This window comes from Bos grunniens, chromosome 13, assembly GCF_055505025.1.
Source record: "Bos grunniens cultivar Pamir isolate PY7600 chromosome 13, Bosgru_T2T1.0, whole genome shotgun sequence".
In the NCBI taxonomy this organism is placed as follows: domain Eukaryota; kingdom Metazoa; phylum Chordata; class Mammalia; order Artiodactyla; family Bovidae; genus Bos; species Bos grunniens.
The window spans coordinates 61996195-62019471 of NC_141177.1; the positions used below are offsets into that span (position 1 = coordinate 61996195).

The 23277-nt window shown below is 38.1% G+C and overlaps 1 protein-coding gene across 6 annotated transcripts in view; it reads right to left on the reverse strand.

Moving 5' to 3' along the window:
- PLXDC2 (plexin domain containing 2) overlaps positions 1-23277 on the reverse strand; it is a 427187-nt gene that overhangs the window by 203912 nt on the left and 199998 nt on the right. For all 6 annotated transcript variants that reach the window (XM_086334550.1, XM_086334552.1, XM_086334549.1 and 3 more), the window contains one exon: positions 2306-2452. In XM_086334550.1, coding sequence (XP_086190676.1) covers positions 2306-2452 — 147 coding nt within the window. The remainder of the gene's footprint in view (positions 1-2305; positions 2453-23277) is intronic.

Sequence of the window (23277 nt, forward strand, 5' to 3'; positions counted from 1 at the left end):
GTGGTGATAGGGATAGTGGATTCAGGACTAATTTCTAGCCGGAAGAAATTCTTGACAATGGTTTAGATTCTCACGGAAAACCAATGGCACAGTAACTAAAATAAAGGTTTCTATCAATGATATATATTTAAAAATCAATGCATGGAGCACCAGATAAGTTTCAAGCTCAAGCTCGAGTCTTTCCATCTGTGTTTTAGCCAATCTTTGGTGTTGAAACCAACAAGGTCACAATCACAGTAAGAAAAAAATAGATCTTTATATCATCATATTTTTTCTTGAAACTATCAGAAAGTTGTTACGAGGCAACAAAACTCTATTCCAAAGAGAAAAAAAAATCTTCTTTAAGGAAAGACAGGACACACGAACTACCGCCCCTGTGGGAGAACATTTGAGAAAGTCTAAGAAGAAATCAGCTAACATTATAACTGATGAACTTTTTCCTTTGCTTACAGACAAAGACCTAGGTCATATTCTGGAATCTCCATGTGGACATGCCAATGTTCAAACTCTTATAAAGTATATATTATATTATTAGGGACTGTGATATAGTGGGAAGATTGTCAAATGCAATACATTCCTGAAAATCATGGTATTAATCCAATATTTCTCATTTTCTCTTCTTTTGAAGATCTGTTCTAAGTCAGACCATGAATCATTTCCGAATCTGTCATCTTCTCTGAGACTGCTTGAATATGCAAAGGAAAAGGAATGATGTAATTCAGCAAGGGGTGGTGGCTACTTCATCTGCTTCTGAACTTCAGTGAAGCATCATGATACAATTAATTTCCATTTTCACTGTTAGAAGGTGATCTCCTGATATAGGAACATCTACATATACACAATGAAGGCTGATGGTCAACATTTTTGATATCTTATATTTACCACATCAATGCCTCTTTAAATCAGATCAGCCATTACTCTATTAGTTCTATCTTTGTGTCAATAATATCTGGCAATTGCACTTGAAAAGGTAAAGTTATTTTGTTTTCACTGCACATCTTTCTAAACTGAACAGGACATTGCTTCACGATAGTAAGATCACCACTGTAATCAGCGGCAATGAAACTAAATAACGTTTGAAATGTTAAATCAGGAATCATCTTTGACAAAATGATTATCAAGGAATATTCTGAGAACCGAGAGTGGTAACGTTTACACATACATTTTGAACGAGGGACTGACTGCCTAGGTTCGCACCTGAGTCACACCACTTACTAGCATGAGAACCTTAGAGAGGCTGGTTATTCCAAGGTTAAGTTCTTCTATCTGCAACACCTAGATGGTAAGTGATATTTAAATTATAGAACTGTTGTGACAACTGAAAAAGCTGGGCTTCCTCGGTGGTTCAGTGGTTAAGAATCTGCCTGCCAAGACAGGGACATGAGTTTGATCCCTGGTCCAGGAAGATACCCCATGCCACACGGCATCAAAACCCGTGGGCCACAATTACTGAGCCCCCACTCAAGAGCCTGTGCTCTGCAACAAGAGAAGCCACTGAAATGAGAAGGCTTCACACCACGTCTAGGGAGTCTCCCCAGCTCTCCACAACTAGAGAAAAGCCCTTGCACAGAAACAAAAACCCAGCAGAGCCACAAATAAATAAAACTTTTAAAAAAAGCTAATCCATGTAAGCATTCAACCTGACACGAAGAATATGGTATCAGTGACCATGTAAGCTAAGGGAGACCTGCTTCAATATCTCCTGTCCTCCCCACTGTATAGATGCAGAAACTGTGCCTCAGAAGATTTAAATTACCTTTTAAGGAACCACCACTGGAAAGTGATTTAAGCTTGGGCTTGAATTACGTTTGGAGCCTTCTGGATTTAATTAATTATTTTCTTTTATATTAAACTTCTCTGCTTACCACATGGAATTTAGTCTACATGTGTTATTTGAATTATGAATGTGTCTAGTTAAATCATCTTCAGACCAAGAGTAATAAACTCATATAAAATGGAAGATTGTGAATTAACTGTATTAAAAATGTTGTCTAAATGCATGGATTACAAGAAAACTGAAAAGTATCAAGATAAACCTCAACTCTGAATGGAATGTGCAACTCATGCTACTTACTGGATAAATCAGTGGACAATTAAATTAATTAACTAATGGTTAAAAAAATACTGGCTTCTCAAAACAATTCTTTATCATATTCCACAACATCTTATCTGTAATCTAAACTGCAAATGCAGAACTAAATATATTTGAAAAGTGATCACAACAAACAATGTCAGTATGTCAGGTAAAGCAAAAATTTTTTCACAGCAGGAAAAAAAAAGAAATTCGAAATTTCAAAGCACTTACTGCAGCCTGGCGATGAGTATTGGACAGTATTCCATGAATCTTCACTTTGTCCTTTTCCATTTGGTCTATGTTCACCCACAAATCCCGGCTGGCAGAATCAGATGGACCATATATCCGAGATATATAGTAATTATGATCTGTGTCCTCCTGTAATGATAGAAAATAAGGCACATCAAGAACACAGAAAATACAGACAGACTTTGAGGGTATTGTACCAAGTGAAATGTCAGCAAGAGAAAGATAAATGCCAAAGACCTTGTGGTATCTCTTATATGTGGAATCTAAAAAAGCCAAACTCATGGAAACACATGAGAATAGTGGTGATGAGGGGCTGGAAGGGGGTAAAATGGGGAGATGTTGGTCAAAGGGTACAGACTTCCAGTAATAACATGATTTGTTCTGGGGATCTAATGCACAGCATGGGTGATTATAACTAAAAATACTGTACTATAGAGTAACTATATGCAGGTCAAGAAGCAACAGTTAGAACTGGACATGGAACAACAGACTGGTTCCAAATCGGGAAAGGAGTACGTCAAGGCTGTATATTGTCACCCTGTTTGTTCAACTTATATGCAGAGTACATCATGAGAAACCCTGGGCTGGAGGAAGCCCAAGCTGGAATCAAGATTGTCGGGAGAAATATCAATAACCTCAGATATGCAGATGACACCACCCTTCTGGCAGAAAAAAGAACTAAAGAGCCTCTTGATGAAAGTGAAAGAGGAGAGTGAAAAAGTTGTCTTAAAGCTCAACATTCAGCAAATTAAGATTGTGGCATCCAGTCCCATCACTTCATGGCAGATAGATAGGGAAACGGTGGAAACAGTGGCATAGTTTATTTTTGGGGGGCTCCAAAATCACTGCAGATGGTGACTGCAGCCATGAAATTAAAAGACGCTTACTCCTTAGAAGAAAAGCTGTGGCCAACCTGGACAGCATGTTAAAAAGCAGACACAACACGTAACCAACAAATGTCCATCTAGTCAAGGTTATGGTTTTTCCAGTAGTCATGTATGGATGTGAGAGTTGGACTATAAAGAAAGCTGAGCACAAAAGAATTGATGCTTTTGAACTGTGGTGTTGGAGAAGACTCTAGAGTCCCTCGGACTGCAAGGAGATCCAACTAGTCCATCCTAAAGGAAATCAGTCCTGAATATTCATTGCAAGGACTGAGACTGAAGTGGAAACTCCAATACTTTGGCCACCTTATGTGAATAATTGACTCACTCAAAAAGACCCTGATGCTGAGAAAGATTGAAGGCGGGAGGAGAAGGGGACAACAGATGACGAGATGGTTGGATGGCATCACTGATTCAATGGACATAAGTTTGAGTAAACTCCGGGAATTGGTGATGGACAGGGAGGCCTGGCGTCCTGCAGTCCATGGGGTCGCAAGGAGTCAGACACAACTGAGTGACTGAACTGAACTGAACTGAGAGTAACTATATAGTAACTTTTCCAGTAGTCATGTATGGATGTTAGAGTTGGACCATACAGAAGTCTGAGCACCTAAGGATTGATGCTTTTGAACTGTAGTGTTGGAGAAGACTCTAGAGAGTCCCATGAACTGCAAGGAGATCAAACCAGTCAATCCTAAAGGAAATCAATCCTGAATATTTATTTGAAGGACTGATGCTGAAGCTCCAATACTTTGGCCACTTGATGTGAAAAGCTGGCTCATCAGAAAAGACCCTGACACTGGGAAAGATTGAAGTCAGGAGGAGAAGACGACGACAGAGGATGAGAAGGTGGGATGGCAACACTGACTCAATGGACATAAGATTAAGCAAGCTCCAGGAGATGGTGAAGGACAGGGAATCCTGGCGTGCTGCAGTCCATGTGGTTGCAAAGAGTTCGACATAGCTAACTGACTGAATAACAATATAGTAACTTGAAAGTTGCTAAGACTGTATATCTTAGAAGTTATCACCACTAAAAAAGTAATGGTAATAGTATGACATGTTGGAGATGTTAGCTAATGCTCTATGTAAGTGTATCAAATCAGCATGTTATGCTCCTTAAACTTACACCATGTTACATGTCAATTACATCTCAATAAAGGTAGGAAAAAAAGAGAAACATTTATTTTCTTTTCAGAACCTACTCAGTACTAGCTAAATTTGCCTAAACCATTTTACTTTCTAATTTAGAATATAAAAAAAGTATAGTTTACTTATGACCTTGGCAGCTTGAAATTTCTCCATTTCATCAGTTTATTTTGCTCTTTCCCTAGAGTTGTTTAAACATCATTTTACCCTAAAATTGAGAGTATGTCAGAATTGTGGCAAGCAAAGATAGAGGTAATCATATTTGGTTCTTGTTATAAGCTTTGTGTTGATTCTGACTGCTATTTTAAATAATACTTCTAAGATGAATCCACTTGTAACAATTTTTTTCTTTTTCAGGTGAATTTAGTGCTACATTCAATGTTTTTTTTTTTCACATCAGTTAAATTTTTAATACTTTTATTGTCCTAGGATCAAAAAATAATTTTCTTTCTTCCGATTCCCTTTTAAAAAGAGAAATATTAAAAAAAAATAAAAAGAGAAACATTTAAATCATTATACATCAAAATTACATAATTTAAAGAGTTATATATAGAGTTTTGGGCTTCCCGGGTGGGGGTAGGGGTAAAAAACCTGCCTGCTAATGCAGGAGACTCAAGTGACATGGGCTCAACCCATGGGTCGGGGAGATTGCCCTGGAGGAGAAAATAGCAACCCACTCTAGTATTCTTGCCTGAGAAATCCCATGGACAAAGGAGCCTGGCGGGCTACAGTTCATGGGGTTGCAAAGAGTGGGACACAACTGAGCACACACACTCCACCTGGAATACTTCATATACAGTTCATTATAAAGAAGAAAAAAGTCAGCCCCCAAAAGAAAAAAAAAAAGAAGAAGAACAGAGGTGTTCCTAAAATTCATAAAAAAACAAACAAAAATGATTCTATTGGAATTAGAAGTGTTAGTATTCTTCAAAATAGCCAAATGAATTAAATAATCTCTAAGGAAAGTGGGGCTTCCCTGTTGGATCAAAGGGTAAAGCATTTGCCTGCAATGCAAGAGACCCGGGTTTGATCCCTGGGTCGGGAAGATACCCTGGAGAAGGCGATGTCAACCCACTCCAGCACTCTTGCCTGGAGGATCCCATGGATGGAGAAGCCTGGTAGGCTACAGTCCATGGGGTCGCAAAGAGTCAGACATGACTGAGTGACTTCACTTTCACTTTCAATGAAAGTGAATTAGATTTTTAAAATATAAAAGTAATAAGCCTCTTTAGAATAAACTGTTACATAAAACCAAAGCATAAAGGCTAGTGAGCAATCTGTGTACAAGGGTCTTTCCTAAACCAGTATGTTAGGTTTCTATTTGCTGCTGCCTAAACAAAAAATGTCACTTTTGGAATTCAGTACAGTCTAGTCACACACAAACACATTCTTTGCCACCCCATGGACTGCAGCACCCCAGGCTTCCCTGTCCATCACCAACTCCAGGAGCCTCAAATTCATGTCCATCGTGTCGCTGATGCCATCCAATCATTTCACCCTCCATTGTCTCCTTCTCCTCCCACTTTCAATTTTTCCCAGCATCATGGTCTTTTTCCAGTGAGTCAGTTCTTCGCATCGGGTGGCCATAGTATTGGAGTTTCAGCTTCAGTCTCAGTCCTTCCAAAGAATATTCAGGACTGATTTCCTTTAGGATGAACTGGTTGGATCTCCTTGCAGTCCAAGGGACTCTCAAGAGTCTTCTCCAGCACCAGAGTTCAAAAGCATCAAATCTTCTGCGCTCAGCTTTCTTTATACTCCCAACTCTCACATCCATACATGACTACTGGAAAAGCCATAGCTTTGACTAGACAGACCTTTGTTCATCCATACATGACTACTGGAAAAGCCATAGCTTTGACTAGACAGACCTTTGTTGGTAAAATAATGTCTCTGCTTTTTAATATGCTGTCTACGTTGATCACAGCTTTTCTTCCAAGGAGAAGCATCTTTTAATTTCATGGCTGCAGCCACCATCTGCAGTGATTTTGGAGTCCAAAAAAATAAAGTCTGTCACTGTTTCCATTATTTCCCCATCTATTTGCCATGAAGTGATGGGACTAGATGCCATGATCTTAGTTTTCTTAATGTTGAGCTTTATGCCAACTTTTTTGCTCTCCTCTTTCACTTAAATCAAGAGGCTCTTTAGTTCTTTGCTTTCTATCATAAGAGTGGTGTCATTTGCATATCTGAGGTTATTGATATTTCTCCTATCAATCTTGATTTCAGCTTGGGCTTCACTTGGCCCGGCATTTTGCTTGATGTTCTCTGCATATAAGCAGAGTGACAATATACAGCCTTGATGTATTCCTCTCCTGATTTGGAACCAGTCTGTTGTTCCACGTCCAGTTTTAACTGTTGCTTCCTGACCTGCATACAGATTTCTCAGGAGGCAGGTCAGGTGGTCTGGTATTCCCATCTCTTTAAGAATTTTCCACAGTTTGTGGTGATCCACACAGTCAAAGGCTTTGGCATAGTCAATAAAGCAAAATAGATGTTTTTCTGGAACTAGTCTTTTCTAATAATGTGAACTATAATTACTACTGAGTGACAACAAATTCAAACTTCTCCTTTTAAACTAGGATTTGCCCCTGCTTTCATTGAATGGTCATAGAAATTGAGTTTTCTAGACAGCATATTAAAAAGTCTAGATAAGCTTATTAAAAAGCAGAGATATTACTTTGCCAACAAAGGTCTGTCTAGTCAAAGCTATGGTTTTTCCAGTAGTCATGTATGGATGTGAGAGTTGGACCATAAAGAAACCTGAGCAATGAAGAATTGATGCTTTTGAACTGTGGTGTTGGAGAAGACTCTTGAGAGTGCCTTGGACTGTAAGGAGAGTCAACCAGTCCATCCTAAAGGAGATCAGTCCTAGATATTCATTGGAAGGACTGATGCTAAAACTGAAACTCCAATACTTTGGCCACCTGATGTGAAGAACTGACACATTTGAAAAGACCCTGATGCTGAGAAAGACTGAAGGCAGGAGAAGGGGAAGACAGAGGATAAGATGGTTGGATGGCATCACCAACTTGATGGACATGAGTTTGAGCAAGCTTTGGGAGTTGGTGATGGACAGCGAGGCCTGGAGTTCTATAGTTCATAGTCACAAAGAGTTGGACAGCACTGTGCAACTGAACGGAACTGAACTGACTGAGAAATTGAGATAATACGTCTCTTCCCTATAATGCGGGTTGCTGAATGCCATTTGTACTTGAGTTATCACTATTGATATCAGTATGGTACCTGTCACAAAACCTTTATTTTTCTTGTTTCTCACTCACTGAATATTTACATGTTTTAAAAAGCATTTTTGCTAAGGAACATTCAGTAAAATCATATTATTCTTGACTAATTTGAAACACAATTAGGTTTTCTGTGGTTTATTTTCTCATGAAATGTAATTTGGCTTATCTATTTGAGGAGTCTCTAAACAGAACCCACTCCAGTGTTCTTGCCTGGAGAATCCCAGGGACGGGGGAGCCTGGTGGGCTGCCATCTATGGGGTCGCACAGAGTTGGACACGACTGAAGTGACTTAGCATTAGCAAACAGAACATATTTGAAAACACTCAGGTATATGTAAGATTTATGGTTAGTGAACAGAGGGTCTATGATTAGAATAATAAAATTTGGGATAAATTTTATCTAATGCATTTATTATTTAAGTGCTAATTATATAAAATATAATTATCCTTGAGATCCAGTCTAAATAAGAATCCCATGTACCTTTTCTTAAGTACCATATATGGTACTTACCCTAACCTTAACCCCTACATAAAGGAAAGGAATATGGTAAGCAAAATCCTAAATAGATCTTTAATTAATCCTAAATAGATTTTGCTTCATGACTAAAAGAAAAAATATGACCCCAAGTGTAAATCTTGAGAAATGTGATTAAATGTTAACAGTAAATTAAAAAAATAAATCCTAGGAAAATCTCCAATTAAACTCTATCATATACAAATTACATGTATACCCATGATTAAAGATAAAGTGCAGTGGAGAAGAAGAAAAAAGGAAATACAAAGAAAGAAGTAGGAATAAGAGTCTGCAACTCAAAGGAGCTTCCATCTCAATGATTTTCTGGCCCTCCCTTCCAGAAGGTGATGACACGGACGGCCCGGGTTCTAGGAGAGTAACAAGCTTTGTGGTTGTGCTTCAACTCCTTCCATTGTCTGGGGAAGCTTTCAGTGGTGAGTACCTTTCTTGACTTTGGGCACAAGTCCTTCTACAAGTGTCATACTTCTGGCAACAATGGCTGATTGTTAGGATGAGCGTATAACCTAAGGAGGACCAATTAGTGAGACATCCAGGGACCTATGTAGAGAGGAGATAATTTCCCTGATTCTGATTGTTGAAATGTGTACCTGTGAGACTTGGAACCACTGCCACCATTTTGCTACCAAGGGGGAACCTTGCCTGAAGACAAAGCAAACAGATAAAGACAGAACCATAGCCCATATGTAATGCAAAGAAAGAGCCAGATCCCCAACCAGTAAAGTGTGCCAGCTCCTAGACTTGTTCAACCACTTAGATGAATCATTAAATCTCTTGTATTGTTAAAACACCTTGAGTTGAGTTATTATGAACCAAAAGAATCCTGACAAACAAGTTTTCTTAACTTGCATGAAAAGAGACTTAAGCAGTGTTGAATAAGACAACCTTATCTACACATTTATAGATCTGGATAACAAACATCTCCCACTCGTATCTAGTATTCCATCAAATCACATAGCAGGAATGAAAACTTTTATCTAACCTGCCAGAAATCATCAAGTCTGAATAACAAATGATAATGACTCATTTAATTTTTCAATGAATGGTATAATAGAGTGGTTTTGAAGAAAATATTCAATGAGTTTAAATTAAAAAATTAATTTTTCTTCCTATTCCTAGTATTTTTACAGAGTTCAGCATCATTGAGGTAAGAGATATAATCTTTATATGAGTTATGTAACAGATTTTATGATAGTGCCAAATTCTTATATAATTGCCAAATAGATATTTTCTTTAATATTACAAATTTTCAGTATAGAGTTCAGTATAATTGTTGCAATCAACATATCTAAAATGACTTCTGTATTTCCTTTAACCTCTAAGTCTTTGTAACGAATCAAGACATAGTCTTGAAGTTAACATAAAGAATAAGAGTATCGTTATGCTAAACAATGGACTTGCTGCAAAAATATACATTTTTGGGTCTGTAATAAGTAATTATAATTACTGATATGGCTATGTGAACAGACATTTACATTTTCACTTAAATCGGAGCTTCTCAAAACAATATTACATCTTTGAAAATACTGAAAGCTAAAGCCTTTTGACTTCTTGGTGTTTGCCTTCTATAGCCCAAGCTTGCCAGGTTGTCATGGAAACTTCTATTCAAAGAGGAAGACAATTTATTGTTTACCTAGGAATTCAGAGACAGAAGTTGTTAAATTCCTGGGAGAGGTGTTTGGCTCAGCTATTCAGGAACACCATAAACTAGATGTCTCAAAAATATGACATCTTAGCACTACTAAATTATTCAAACGACATCTTGTCCTTTATAGGAGTAACGGTACTTAAAGCTTTGCCAAAAGCCACTTCAGGCGTAAAGATTTTCCTATTCTGCTCAGAAGTAAACTATTTCTAACATCATAGAAAATAAAACAAAACACCACTGTGATATGACTACTTGCCAATTCATTTAGGAAACCAACTGTTACTGAAAGTGGATGGCACAGTAGGTAGCTATAAATCCTATAAGTCCATGCTTTTCAGACACGTCTGGAAATGTGCAGCTGTAAACAGAGGACATACACCAAAAATACAGAGAAAACGTCTTTGTGACTATAGCCTAACCATTCAGCAACAATCAGTTCACTCAATTCCTAACCCATGTGTGGTCTTCTCTTGTTTTCATAGGTATTAAGTTGATTTTATGTTAAATAATTTTTATGGATGCCTCATATTGCCTTTTGTGGTAATAGCATTTGAATTCTAAATTCATTTCATTGAGAATTATTTTTAAAAATCATGAGTATATTGTACGAACATCACTGTGCTAGTCATCTGAAATATACAGATACATAAAACATAGCCAAAGATCTTAGGTAAAGTTATTTAGCATTTAATGGATTGATCACCTTTCAAAGATAGTTTCATAATAAATAAAGAAATATTATAATTTGAATGGTTCTTGCCAGGTGTTAATATACACCAAATATGTTATATTCTTATGTTAATGATTTCACAAGGGTCATATAGTATATTTAAAGGTAAAGCCATTTTAAAATATTACTTGTGTATATAAACCTCCTTAAAAACAATAAGTAACAAATAGTGAAATGAATAATCAATTTAAAAAATCATGTTGATATAAGAAACCAAAAGGATATGAGCAAATTACAAAAAGAAGAGAGTGAGCTGACAATTACAAAGGAAAAAGTTACGAGATTAAATCATTAGTAGAAACAAGAGCAGAATATGTGTGTGTGTGTGTGTGTGCACGCCATCCCTTAGTTGTATCCAACTCTTTGCAAACTCCATGGACTGTAGCCCACCAGGGTCCTCTGTCCATGGGATTTTCCCAGGCAAGAATATTGGAGTGGGTTTCTATTTCCTGCTCCAGGAGATCTTCCTAACTCAGGGATCAAACCCACTTTTCCAGCATCTTCTGCATTGGCAGGCAGATTCTTTACCACTGAGCCATCTGAAAAGCCCAACAACAGCAGAATAAATGTAATTAATTACCAGTCAGGACATAGGGAAAAGTCTTGAGAAAGACACAAAATGAAATGGAAAAGAAGAATGAAGTATATATATATAAGAATGATAATAAATTATTTTAAAATGACATACATTTTAAAAACTTTATATATTTTAAAATAACTTGATATACATACACACACGTATATATCCACACACTTAGTTGACTTAGATAAGTCTCTTTAATTATGTTAGAATAATTTTTTTCTGAGATAAAGACCTGAATCATACACTATGTCCCAAGTAAATTTGCAATAGAATTTTGAATATTAAGAAATCCTCTGGTGAAATTTCTCGAAGGTTAAAAAAAAAAAAAGAATAAGAAATCTTGTACATATCTAGCAAGACAAATAGAGTCATGTATAAAGAGTAAAAAACCTTGGTTAGGCTGATACTTCTCCATAATTTTCAGTGGAAACAATGGCTGTACCATGTGAGAGAAGGAAGTTGGGATTCAAGGAATTTTTGCCCGAGTTGTAATGTAATTATAAAGGCAACACACATATTTGTAATACCCACAAATACAGAGGGATATTAACCAAGATTTTCACATCTGGGCTCCTGAGTCCATGGGATTCTCTAGGCAAGCATACTGGAGTGGGTGGTCATGCCTTTCTCCAGGGGATCTTCCTGATCCAGGAATCGAACCCTCATCTCTTATGTCTCCTGAACTGGCAGGTGAGTTCTTTACCACTAGTACCACCTGGGCAGCCCTTTCTTAAAAATGGAACACCTAATTACACAACCATTTCAACTGAGGAGTGCATCAAACATGGTCACAAGAATAGAGAAGCTGTTATATTGTTTTTTTCTAGATGATGGGATTTGGAGAGTGTTTTGTCCCCTTAATCTGTGTTACTGAATTACTGAATTTTGAAAATAAACATTACATGTAACCACTTTCTTTTTTTACATAAAATAATAACAAATCCTTGAAGATGCTTCAAAGTATTAATTGTTGATTATTTGGAATCAAATTACCACAATATATCAAGAGACACAAGACTACAATGTTATACACTGATCATGTAGAATATCTATAATAAGTACCCTGAAATAAGTACCCTGCTTAAAGAAGACTATAAATTAGATAGTCATACTCAGTGAAGAGCTTCAAGGTCAATAAATTTAAACTGCCCTGTGAAAAAGCCAATATATAGATTTTCATTAAACCTTTTCTTTAAAATACTGGTTTTAACAACCTAATTGATATAGAGTGAAATTTTTTTCACTACTTAAGGAGAATGAAATCAGTGTTAATAGAAACATGAAAATAGTCATTTCTACTAAATTTTGAAGGAGAGGTTGCTTAGAGTTTGAATCTGTATAAAATGAATTTATGTTTAAGCATTTTATACAAGTATTACTAAATTTTCTCTCTTCATTCATTATGCAGAAATCATTTGTTTCGTGTGTAGAAGACACAATATATTTTAGCGAGATACATTTTGACAGAAAATACAGGAGGTAATGCTGAAGAATTCTTCAATGGTACAGCTTCATCTTGGCAATGGCTATAATTCTACCCAGAGACTTTTCTTTTTAAAAAATTGGAATACAATTGCCTTACAATGTTGTGTTAGTCTCTGCTGTATGAAGTGACTCAGCCACATGCATGCATATATCCCCTCCCTCTTGGACCTCTCTCCTCCGTCTCCCCAGCCCACCCATCTGGGTCATCACAGGGGACAGAGCTGAGCTCCCTATGCTAGTATACAACAGCTTCCCACTAGCTATGCATTTGACACATAGCAGCGGTGGGCTGCCATCTACGGGGTCGCACAGAGTCAGACACGACTGAAGCGACTCAGCAGCAGCAGCAGTGTATATATGCCAACCCCAATCTCCCAATTCGTCCCACCCTTTCCTTTCCCTGCTCTGTCCACACGTGCATTCTCTAGGTCTGTGTTTCTATTCATGCCTTGGAAACAGGTTCATCTGTATCATTTTTCTAGATTCTGCATATATGTGTTAATATACGATATTTGTTTTTCTGTTTCTGATACTCCCAAATTCCTTATGAGAGACTTTTAATGAGTTGCTTGTGCTTTGCTTTTAGTTATTATCCTAGTATAATCTCCTGGCTTATTTCCAGGAATGTTATGAAGGATCTCAAAAAGAGGGAATATGCTGAGGCGCGGCTACATTCTGACAAAGTCGCGGGCAGAGGATGGAAGGCAGGGAAAGCTGCGGGGAGGGGAACATGATGTGGACTACAGCATTGAACGTGAAGGCAGGTGATCTGCTCCGTGGTTCTCACACGCTCGGTCACTAATAGATTCTGTCAGTTCAGTGAAGTCAATTACGCCTTCAGTTCATTTCAGTGGACTCAAAGTGTGAACTTCCCTGGGCTCATAATCCTTCTTTGGCCAGAAGTAAAATCACACAGGGGATGGCAGGGGTCCTGGACCTGCAGGTACTGCCCAGTTGATCTTCCGGGAGAATTGAAGACACTATTAGACAGCAGTAGATACACGGAAAGAGAGGTGGATGAAAAATCCACGGTAACCTCCACTTTTCCCAGCTACATTACAAGAAGGTGACCTACAGGGAAGGTAGTATAGGAAGATAGTTAGGTCACATGAGCATCTCTATTAATAAAAAGCCAGTGAGAGGATTTAGCTTTCTGTCACTACGTTGCCAAAGAATGAAATTAGACCAACATATTTAAGCACATTTGAAAAGCATATGGACAGAATATAAAGAATTATTAAATTAGCCCCATACAATTTTACCACGATAGGGACAATTCCATATTAGCTTCAAATAGCCTTTGATATACATCAGCAAGTACTATAGCAATACCCTTTTTCAGACACTCTGAACAATTATGCAGGAAAAAATTCAACTTAATGTTATGGTGTCAGAAGAAGTAAAATCAATTCTGTCTCCTGTTGATTATATCAGATCATTGTGCCAGTTCTCATTATGCATATCTTTTATGCATTTTCAGTTTCTCACAGATTCCTCTACCATTTCTCTAAGGGTTTTTACCTACTTGATCTATTTGCAGTGCGGTCTATCTCCCTAGAAATCTTGTCTAGACTCTTTAATTTATCAGTCCTTCATAAGAGTTTAGTTAAATGACGATCCAAGAATGTAAGATTAGTTGGTGTGTGTGTGTGTGTGCTGTGTATGTGAATTTATTGTGAGGTCAGCTTACTATGTGACACAATAAAATGGGATCTCAGCAATATTTCCATTATAAAATAATTTTCATTTTCCCAGTAACAGTTTCTCTTAGATGAGATCATGTCTCATGCTATGTAGAGAGAGGTAAAGTATATGGACAAGCAAGCATAATACATTCATTTATGATCTTTCAAGGTAATAACAAAACCAAAGCTCCATAATTCAGTTAAGTGGCTGCTTAGCTCTCCAGGCATTTTGGAATATGTTGGTATGTGTTTGTGTTGACTCATTTATTAAATGAAACAAATAGCAATTTCTATCTGGATATATTAATAGTATACATTTATCTCCTCCTGGTAGAAACCTTTAACCTTTGGAAGAATAAACTTGGGAGAGCACTCCCAGTCTTAGAAGGGTGAGAAAGAATCCACCAGAGAGAATCTGGGGTAGTTTTGAGTGAATCAACATCTCAATTTACCTTTTATAAATACAAGCAAGTGAAACCAAATCAGACAGTGGCCACTTAAGAGATGCATTGGCAATTTACAGAGAACCTCTGAAAGCTCAAAAAAAAGGAAAGAAAAACTACAGAAAAAAACGTATGCATGAAAAAAATTTTAAAATATGTAGGAGATTTCTATTTAAAAAACGCAAAATTAGCATCACAATAACGTTGCTCAATGGAGATTTGGGTTGAAGTACAGTTTTTGTCTCTTAAATAGCCACTGTAAGTTCTGGACTTCATTCTATGTAAGAAATTGAACTAGATGTCTCTTAAAATGCCTTTCAGGTCCCAAGATCCTAAAGCCACAAGAAAAATGGGAAGACATTGCTAGGGATGAATCAGAAGACTTTGGTGATACCCACCAAAAGAAATACAAGTGTGCAGTTTGAAGAGAAGGCACGGGTCTCTAGTTATAGTAACTGGATAGTATAGTACAATTTCAATAGGTCCCTAACCATTTTTGTTGGTAAGTTATAGACTGGCCCCAAAATTGGAGGCAACTTAACAGACTTGTTGCAAGGAGTGTATGAATCCCTGGGGACACTACATTATCTGTGCAAACTGAAAAAAAATCACAGGTCTTGTATTTGTATGCATTATTTTTTAATTTGTATTTGAATGCCTTTTTAAAATGCACAATATATCATGATGCATAAAATTTGTGATCATTTGATAGTATCACTGAATTTCTCTATAATTCTTGGTATATTTTTCTCATCAATTGCAAAAGACAATGGTGTAAGGGACCTCAGAATGTTCTGGTAATCAGAAAAAACCATCATAATTTAAAATTATGAACACTTCTATTCTAGATGTAGCATTCATGCTAGGGCAGGAACCAGGGCACCATAAACATACTGTCTTAGTCTGCTCAAGCTGCAGTAACAAAAGACCATAGACTGGCTTAAACAACAAAAATTTATTTTTCACAGTTTTGGGTTCTGGGAAGCCTAAGATCAAAGTTCTGGCTGATGTGGTCTTTGTGAATGCTGTCTTCCTGGCTTGTAGATGACAGCCTTCTTGCTATGTCGTCAAACGGCTGAGAAAAAGTTCTTTAGTGTCTTCCTCTCCTCATCAGGGCTTCCCTGGTGGCTCAGATGGTAAAGAATCTGTATGCAATTTGGGAGACCCAGGTTCAATCCCCAGGTCGGGAAGATCCCCTGGAGACGGAATGGCAACCTACTTCAGTATTCTTGCCTGGAGAATGCCATGGACAGAGGAGCCTGGTGGGCTATAGTCCATGGGGTCGTAGAGAGTCGGACATGACTGACGGACTATCACTTCACTTCACTTCACTTCACTTCTCCTCTTATAAGTACATCAATCCCATTGGATTCAGGCTGCACCCTTAATGACCTCATTTAATCTTTACCTTGTAATGGCCCTATCGCTAAACACTAGGTTGGCCATAAAGTTGACTCAGGTTTGCCCATATGATGTGACAGGATAACCTGAATGAACTTTTTGGCCAACCCAATATAACCATGTGGGGATGAGGGCTTCAACCTACGAATTTAGGGAAGACAAAATCCAGTTGATAGCACATACAGATAGTTCGTTTATTAACTTTGGATTTGTAAAAACAAACAAAAAAAACCCCTAAATTTAATACCTTTGAAAATTCATGTCATTCTCTAGTATTAATCAAAATTGCCACCCAAGCTTTCTAAAATAAGAGGGCTTTTTGAAAATCCATACAGTTCCCTGTCTTGGCCTATTTCTTAGGAAAAAAACTGAGAAATAACTACTATTTATATTTTTACAAGAATTATGGAAAAATTTACTCTAGAGCAATTTCTAAAAATTATAACTCAGTTGACAGTTTTCACATAACCATTTGTGGAAAGGCTGGGTAATTTCCTCCTATGAACTGACCAATCTTTTCATTTCTAAGGTGACTGTTACAGTCTCCAAACTATCCAGTCTTGTATTTCAAGTGACAGGTATTAATATAATTATCCAGCTTTTTTTCATATTATTACATCTTTAATGTCAAAGAATAAAATTTTCCATGTCTTCTTTGCAACCTCTCATATCTTTAAAAACAAAACTTGAGACATTTTATATTTTATGCTACTAACCCTTACTGAAGCATGAATTCTCCTCAAACATAATAGTTTCCACCCCTGAACAAAATCCACCTTTTCACCAAATTTCATGTAATTGCCTTGCCATTTTTATTATCAAAATATTTCTCTAAAAGCATAGAAAGTATAGCAAACAAAGAAAGTAATTTCATCATTAATAGTATATGTCACATTATGCTAGTAAAGAGAAGCACCAGGATATTGAACCTAACTATGTTTGTGAGAATATTGCTGGCTATTACAGAAAATTTGGTATCCAGTTCTATCAGTTATATAGCTGCTGCTGCTAAGTCGCTTCAGTCGTGTCCGACTCTGTGCGACCCCATAGACGGCAGCCCACCAGGCTCCCCCGTCCCTGGGATTCTCCAGGCAAGAACACTGGAGTGGGTTGCCATTTCCTTCTCCAATGCGTGAAAGTGAAAAGTGAAGGTGAAGTCGCTCAGTCATGTCCGACTCTTAGCGACCCCATGGACTGCAGCCTACCAGGCTCCTCCATCCATGGGATTTTCCAGGCAAGAGTACTGGAGTGGGGTGCCGTTGCCTTCTCCATATCTAGCTACAGGGACTGACAATTACCTCTAAATAAAATTATATTAATGTCATTGGAATTTTGGAATTATATTTGAAAACCTAACATTAGGACAGATAAAGAGGATATGTTACTTGGGTAATTATTTCAAATTTCTAAATTTGGTGAAATAACAGATAATTCTTCACACTGTCTCCATTTATTTAAATATATTTTTAAGCCCTCTCCATCACAATTTTCACATCTTTCACATTAAATTTTTTAAAAAATTAATTGATAATATATCTCATATTATTTTAGTTTTTCTCATTTGCAAATTTTATAGTACTGGTTTTGAGGCAAAATTAATATGTGGAAAATAGAACAAGAATTAGGAGAAAATACAGCTTGGAAGCAAATTGTATATGTATATTTGATCTGTGATAAACATACTTTACAAAACTGTTAAACCCAATAAAACATGAAAAGAGCTATGTTGCTTGGTAAACTAGAAGTAGATAAATATACTCTCATACTTGGAATGACAAAATGATGGGAAAATAGTCACTTACTTTCTGTGTTTCAGCAGCCCCTTATTAACTGGCCTGACCAAGCATCTATATCTAATATTGAATTAGAGTTCTATAGTCTCCACATATTGAAGTCATTTGCTCTGTCTTTGCCATCTATTATTGGACTTTAGCTAGTAGGTCTTTGTTTTAGATCTTTTACTTTAAAACTAAGAAAATGTTAATCACATATTTATGAGAGCTGGTTAATAAGTGTAGCTAACTCTCATAAGTGCAAATTCTCAGCCTGGCACATAATATGCATTATGCATATAATCTTTACAAGTCAATAAATTGTATGGATACTAAAGTTCAGAAATACCAACTAAGTTGCTTGGCATCACATAAAACCCAGGGATATACAAAAAAAAGCCCTATATCTCTCCAATGTCTATGTTCTTTCCACTTCTAAAATGCCTGATAGGTATTAAATTCTCTTGGGACCTCAACAAATATTACCTTTGGTCACATTGCTTTCATGAGGCTAGTGCTCAGGCCTTCTGTAATAGCTGTCTCACAGGTCTCCCTGCTTCTCATCTTGGTTCCCTTTAGTTTATTCTCTACAAAGTAGAGTAATCCTTTTAAAAGAAATCCTTTTAAAGCAGAAACCTGATCATATCCCTCTCCTGCTCTAACGAGATTTCCCTTCACACTTTAGAATAAAACCCAAAGTCCTTACAAACACTGGAGCCATCCCCTCCCCTTCATCTTCCTCATGACATTCCTCACCAACTCTGCTGGCTCTCCTGCTGCCCCATGAGCACGCAGTGCACCCCAACACCATACTGTGCACCTGGTCTTTTATGCACTTCTCCTAGTCTGCCATGCTTTATTTCTGAGTCTGCTTTAATTTCCTTTGTAATTTTTATCTTTGGACTTAAAAATTTTTTACTGTCCCCCTGTTTAAAATCTCTCTCTCTCTTTTATTGGGTTCACAGCTGTATTCTAAATAGTAAACATCGGTACATCATACTCAGTATATGCAGGTTATAGACCTTCTTTATATTTTTCAAACCTAGTTACTTGGGCCTTATTACCTCCTAAGAAAAGATGTTACCATGGTTAATTCTTCTTAATAGCAAAGTACAAGTAAAAAATCATATACAAACCAATCTAATTTACTTATATATTTTATTCACTATTCAGTTTATTATTCTTGAAATTTCCATGATCTATGACAACCCCACTGCCCTCCCACCACAAGCTACTTCTGTCAGGAGTTATTGCTGGATAACCAACGACCCCCAAACTCAGTGGCTTGAAACAACCATTCTTTTGTGCAGGATTCAGCTGAGGTGAGACTGGGGGCAGCTGGGCATTGCTTCTGTCCTACATGGTGCCAGCTGGGTTCACTGCTGGTCTGTGGCCAGTTCTCATGTCAGTTGGTTCCACATGGACTTGGTCACCCATTTAGGGTCTCTATCTCATTGTGCCGTCTCAAGCCCAAGGAGAGCAGACTGGGCTTATTCCTAAACTGAGAGAATCCAAGCAAGTAAGGGTGGAGGCTGCAAGCATCAGGAGGCATTGCTCAGAAGGAGTTCAACGTCACTTCCGCCTCGCCATTTGATCAGAACAAGATACAAAGCTTGTCCGGGGTACCTCTTCACGGGATAAACTGCAGGAATTTTCAGTCCCATGGACGGAGGAGCCTGGTGGGCTATAGTTCATGGTGTCGCCAAGAGTTGGACACGACTGAGCGACTAAGCAACTTTATTTTTCACTTTCATGCATTGGAGAAGGAAATGGCAACCCACTCCAGTGTTCTTGCCTGGAGAATCCCAGGGATAGGGGAGCCTGGTGGGCTGCCATCTATGGGGTCGCACAGAGTCAGACATGACCGAAGCAACTTGGCAGCAGCAGCAGCAGCCATGCAAATGTTCTGTGCTTGAATGGTTGAGCTGTTCTGCTAAGTATACATAAAGTTATTTTGACTATACTATTTCCACTTCGCTGAGAAACCATTTTGACAATACTTGTGGGCAGCTTCAATTAAAAAAATCTGTAGTTGCTTTTCATTTAGCATAGAGGGACTTTCAAGACTGTAAATCTTCCTACTGCTTTCAAAATACGAATTTTAAAAGCCCATTTGAAATTATAAATTCTTCCAGGATTCCATTTTAGAAGATGGAAAATCTTGGTGCAAACTCACTGAACTCAAGGTAGCTGAGGCACAGGTCAGAGAAGGGCAGATCCAAGGCAGAGAGGCTGCAGTCGTTTCATGAGCCATTAAAAATAAAGAAGCAAGAGGAAAAACACAATCTGTTGAGGTTTTGTTTTAAAATTACCAATTCTAGATTCGGAAAAATATTTTCACAATATGGTTTTTGCTGACTTTGCAGAGAGATTCCCTCTCAGATCTATAAAGCTGGTATTTATCTCTTGCAATCAAATTTTAAGATAGAGAGGAGAGATTTTATTCCTGTACAGTCTGAGGAGCAGGCTTTCTTTTTTTGCTTCTGTCTTACAAAATCACACAGGGGAAAATCGGTGTTATGAGCTTCTCACTTTCCTAAGAACTAGCTGGAAAGGCTGCCAGAAAAATGCACGGAGGTAAAATATTCAAGAGAACATAGTCTAATGTAGAAGGTGCTATAAAACGGCCTATTTATTTACAACCATTTCTTTTAGTTGTCACTCATACAAGCTAACAAGTATTTATGTTTATGTATGTGGGAGACCTTGAGCTGGCTGCTGGGAAGGGCGAAAGATGCTCAGGACACGGTTTTTGCTCTCCAGAAACCTGCAACAGAGTGACATAATGCAGGTACTCAGATCTCCCTACTCCAGACCAGCAGAAGATAAGGGCTGTACTAATGGCAGAGTCATTTCCATAAGCCTTCTCAGAAGGAGAAAATCTCAGTCGGCTTTAGTTATAAAATATAGGGTTCATAGAAGTCATGATAGTTAATCTGGGCTTTAAAACATGAATTGAGAGGGTAATTCTCCGAAGGACTGGTCTGAGCCCAGGGGAATGAGCAAGAAAAAAACTGAGAAGAATACAGAAACTAACTGGAACAACAGGGGAGTAATGTGAAGTGAGTGCAGTTAGATAGGTAGAACTTTGATGGTATAAACCGTTAAACATCAATCTTGAAAGTCTGAACTTGATTCTGCATAAAATGAGAGCCTTGGAAGTTTTAAGTGTAGACTTAGAAGAAACAATCTAGAAAATAGAATGGGCTGGATAAGAGAGAGATCAGAATTATACATTGGTTGGAAGCTATTATAAGAATAAAGAATAAAAAAATGAACGAATTAATTACTTTTTAGAAAAAGAATAAAAGAATCAAGAACAAAATCGTAACAGCTCAACCAGATGACTAAGAGAAAGAACAAAAGGGAAGAGGCTGTTGTGAGAAAGACTGAAGAATCCAACAGACATGCCGGTATTTATGAGGGAGAAGAGCACTCAGAAATGACCCTGCTGAATTTAGTCAGGATAACTAGGACCGCCTGGACAGCTGAGAGGAACGATGCCAGTTAACACGTCATTATAAATGCTAACAAACAAGTACAGAAAAATAAATATCACTGGTTCCCACACACAGCGCATATACCAATGGTCACAGAATAAGGCCCAAGGAGTAAGCAGATGCGAACCAAGAAGCTCTCCCAAATTCAAGCTGGGCTTCCCAGGCGGCTCAGTGGTAAAGAATCCACCCACCAACGCAGGGGACGTGTTGGGGTTGGGAAGATCCCCCGGAGAAGAAAATGGCAACCCACTCCAGTATTCCTGCCTGGGAAATCCCACGGACAGAGGAGCCTGATGGGCTACAGTCCATAGGGTCACAAAGAGCCAGACACAAGTTAGTGACTAAACAACAACAACTTCAACAACAAACAACCCATATTCAAGTAACAACTGTATTTCTTTCTCTCACCGAGTATTCAAATAAGTGCTCAAGGCAGAGGCGGGAGGAGTACAAGGCCATGAGTTAATGAATGCCCTTGAACTGCAGCAGTAGTTCCCAAACTTGTCTGCACATTCAAATCAACTGGAGATAATCTACAAATTTCACAGCCTGGATCATATTCCAGACCAGTTAAGTCAGAATCAGGGCTGAATGCAGTGTAATCCAATGTGCAGACACAACTGGGAAACACTGAATAAGAGCAAATATCACCCTATTAGCTGAAATTCCCAATATGCAACTGAACATGTTCTATATCTATATGATCATACCAAAACCAAGACTTCAGAAATATATAAAAAATTAAACTTTTCTCCAGTGAGTTTACCAGAATTTAAGAATTTCATTTCTTAAAACCTTGAGCTTAGCACTTTCCAAAGCACACACAGCAAGGTTTACATTCCAGAGAACTGTAGGAGTAATAAACAGCCCTTCATCTGTTTTTGAAATGTTGATCCTTAAAGTTCCCAATAAAGATGGCTGAGTCCAGATTTCTATTCCTTAGTGAATATGACATCTGGAGAACTTCTGATTTCTCAGATCTGGAGCTTTCTGAATGTTTCACAGGTTGCATCTATACACGTCCCAAACAGTATAAATTTGGAATCTTCATATCATGGCTTTGGATGAATTCTTTAGACATACAATTTTATGTATTTTTTCCCTTCAGGTATACTAGCTTTGAAACAAGTGTAATGAATGTGCTGTAACGCTTTGAGAGGTAAGGTGAAGTCGCTCAGTTATGTCTGACTCTTTGCGACCCCATGGACTGTAGCCTACCAGGCTCTTCCATCCATGGGATTTTCCAGGCAAGAGTACTGGAGTAGGTTGCCATTTCCTTCTCCAGAGAATCTTCCCCACCCAGGGATGGAACCCAGGTCTCCTGCATTGTAGGCAGACGCTTTACCATCTGAAACACCAGGGAAGTCTATTGCTTTGAGATATCAACACAATTTTAAAGATCATTAGTCTTCAAGCATGATCATCAGACTTTGCATAAACATGCAGTGCAAAGAATTCAGTTCAGTTCAGTTCAGTTCAGTCGCTCAGTCGTGTCCAACTCTTTGCGACCCCATGAACTGCAGCACGCCAGGCCTCCCTGTCCATCACCAACTCCCAGAGTTCACTCAGACTCATGTCCATCGAGTCAGTTGCGGTAAATTGAATGTGACTATTTGTTGTTCAGTGGCCAAGCTGTGTCTGACTCTTTGCAACCCCATGGATGTAGCCTGCCAGGCTCCTCTATCCATGGGATTTCCCAGGTAAGACTACTGGAGTGGGTTGCCATTTCCTTCTCTAGGGAATCTTCCCCACCCAGGGATCGAGCCTGTGTCTCCTATTTGGCTGGTGGATTCTTTACCACTGAACCACCTGGGAGGCCCTCCTGGATATAGTGGAGACTCTATATAACTTACGATGGCCTAGAGGTTTTTGGTTGCAAAAAACGCCAACAACGGTTT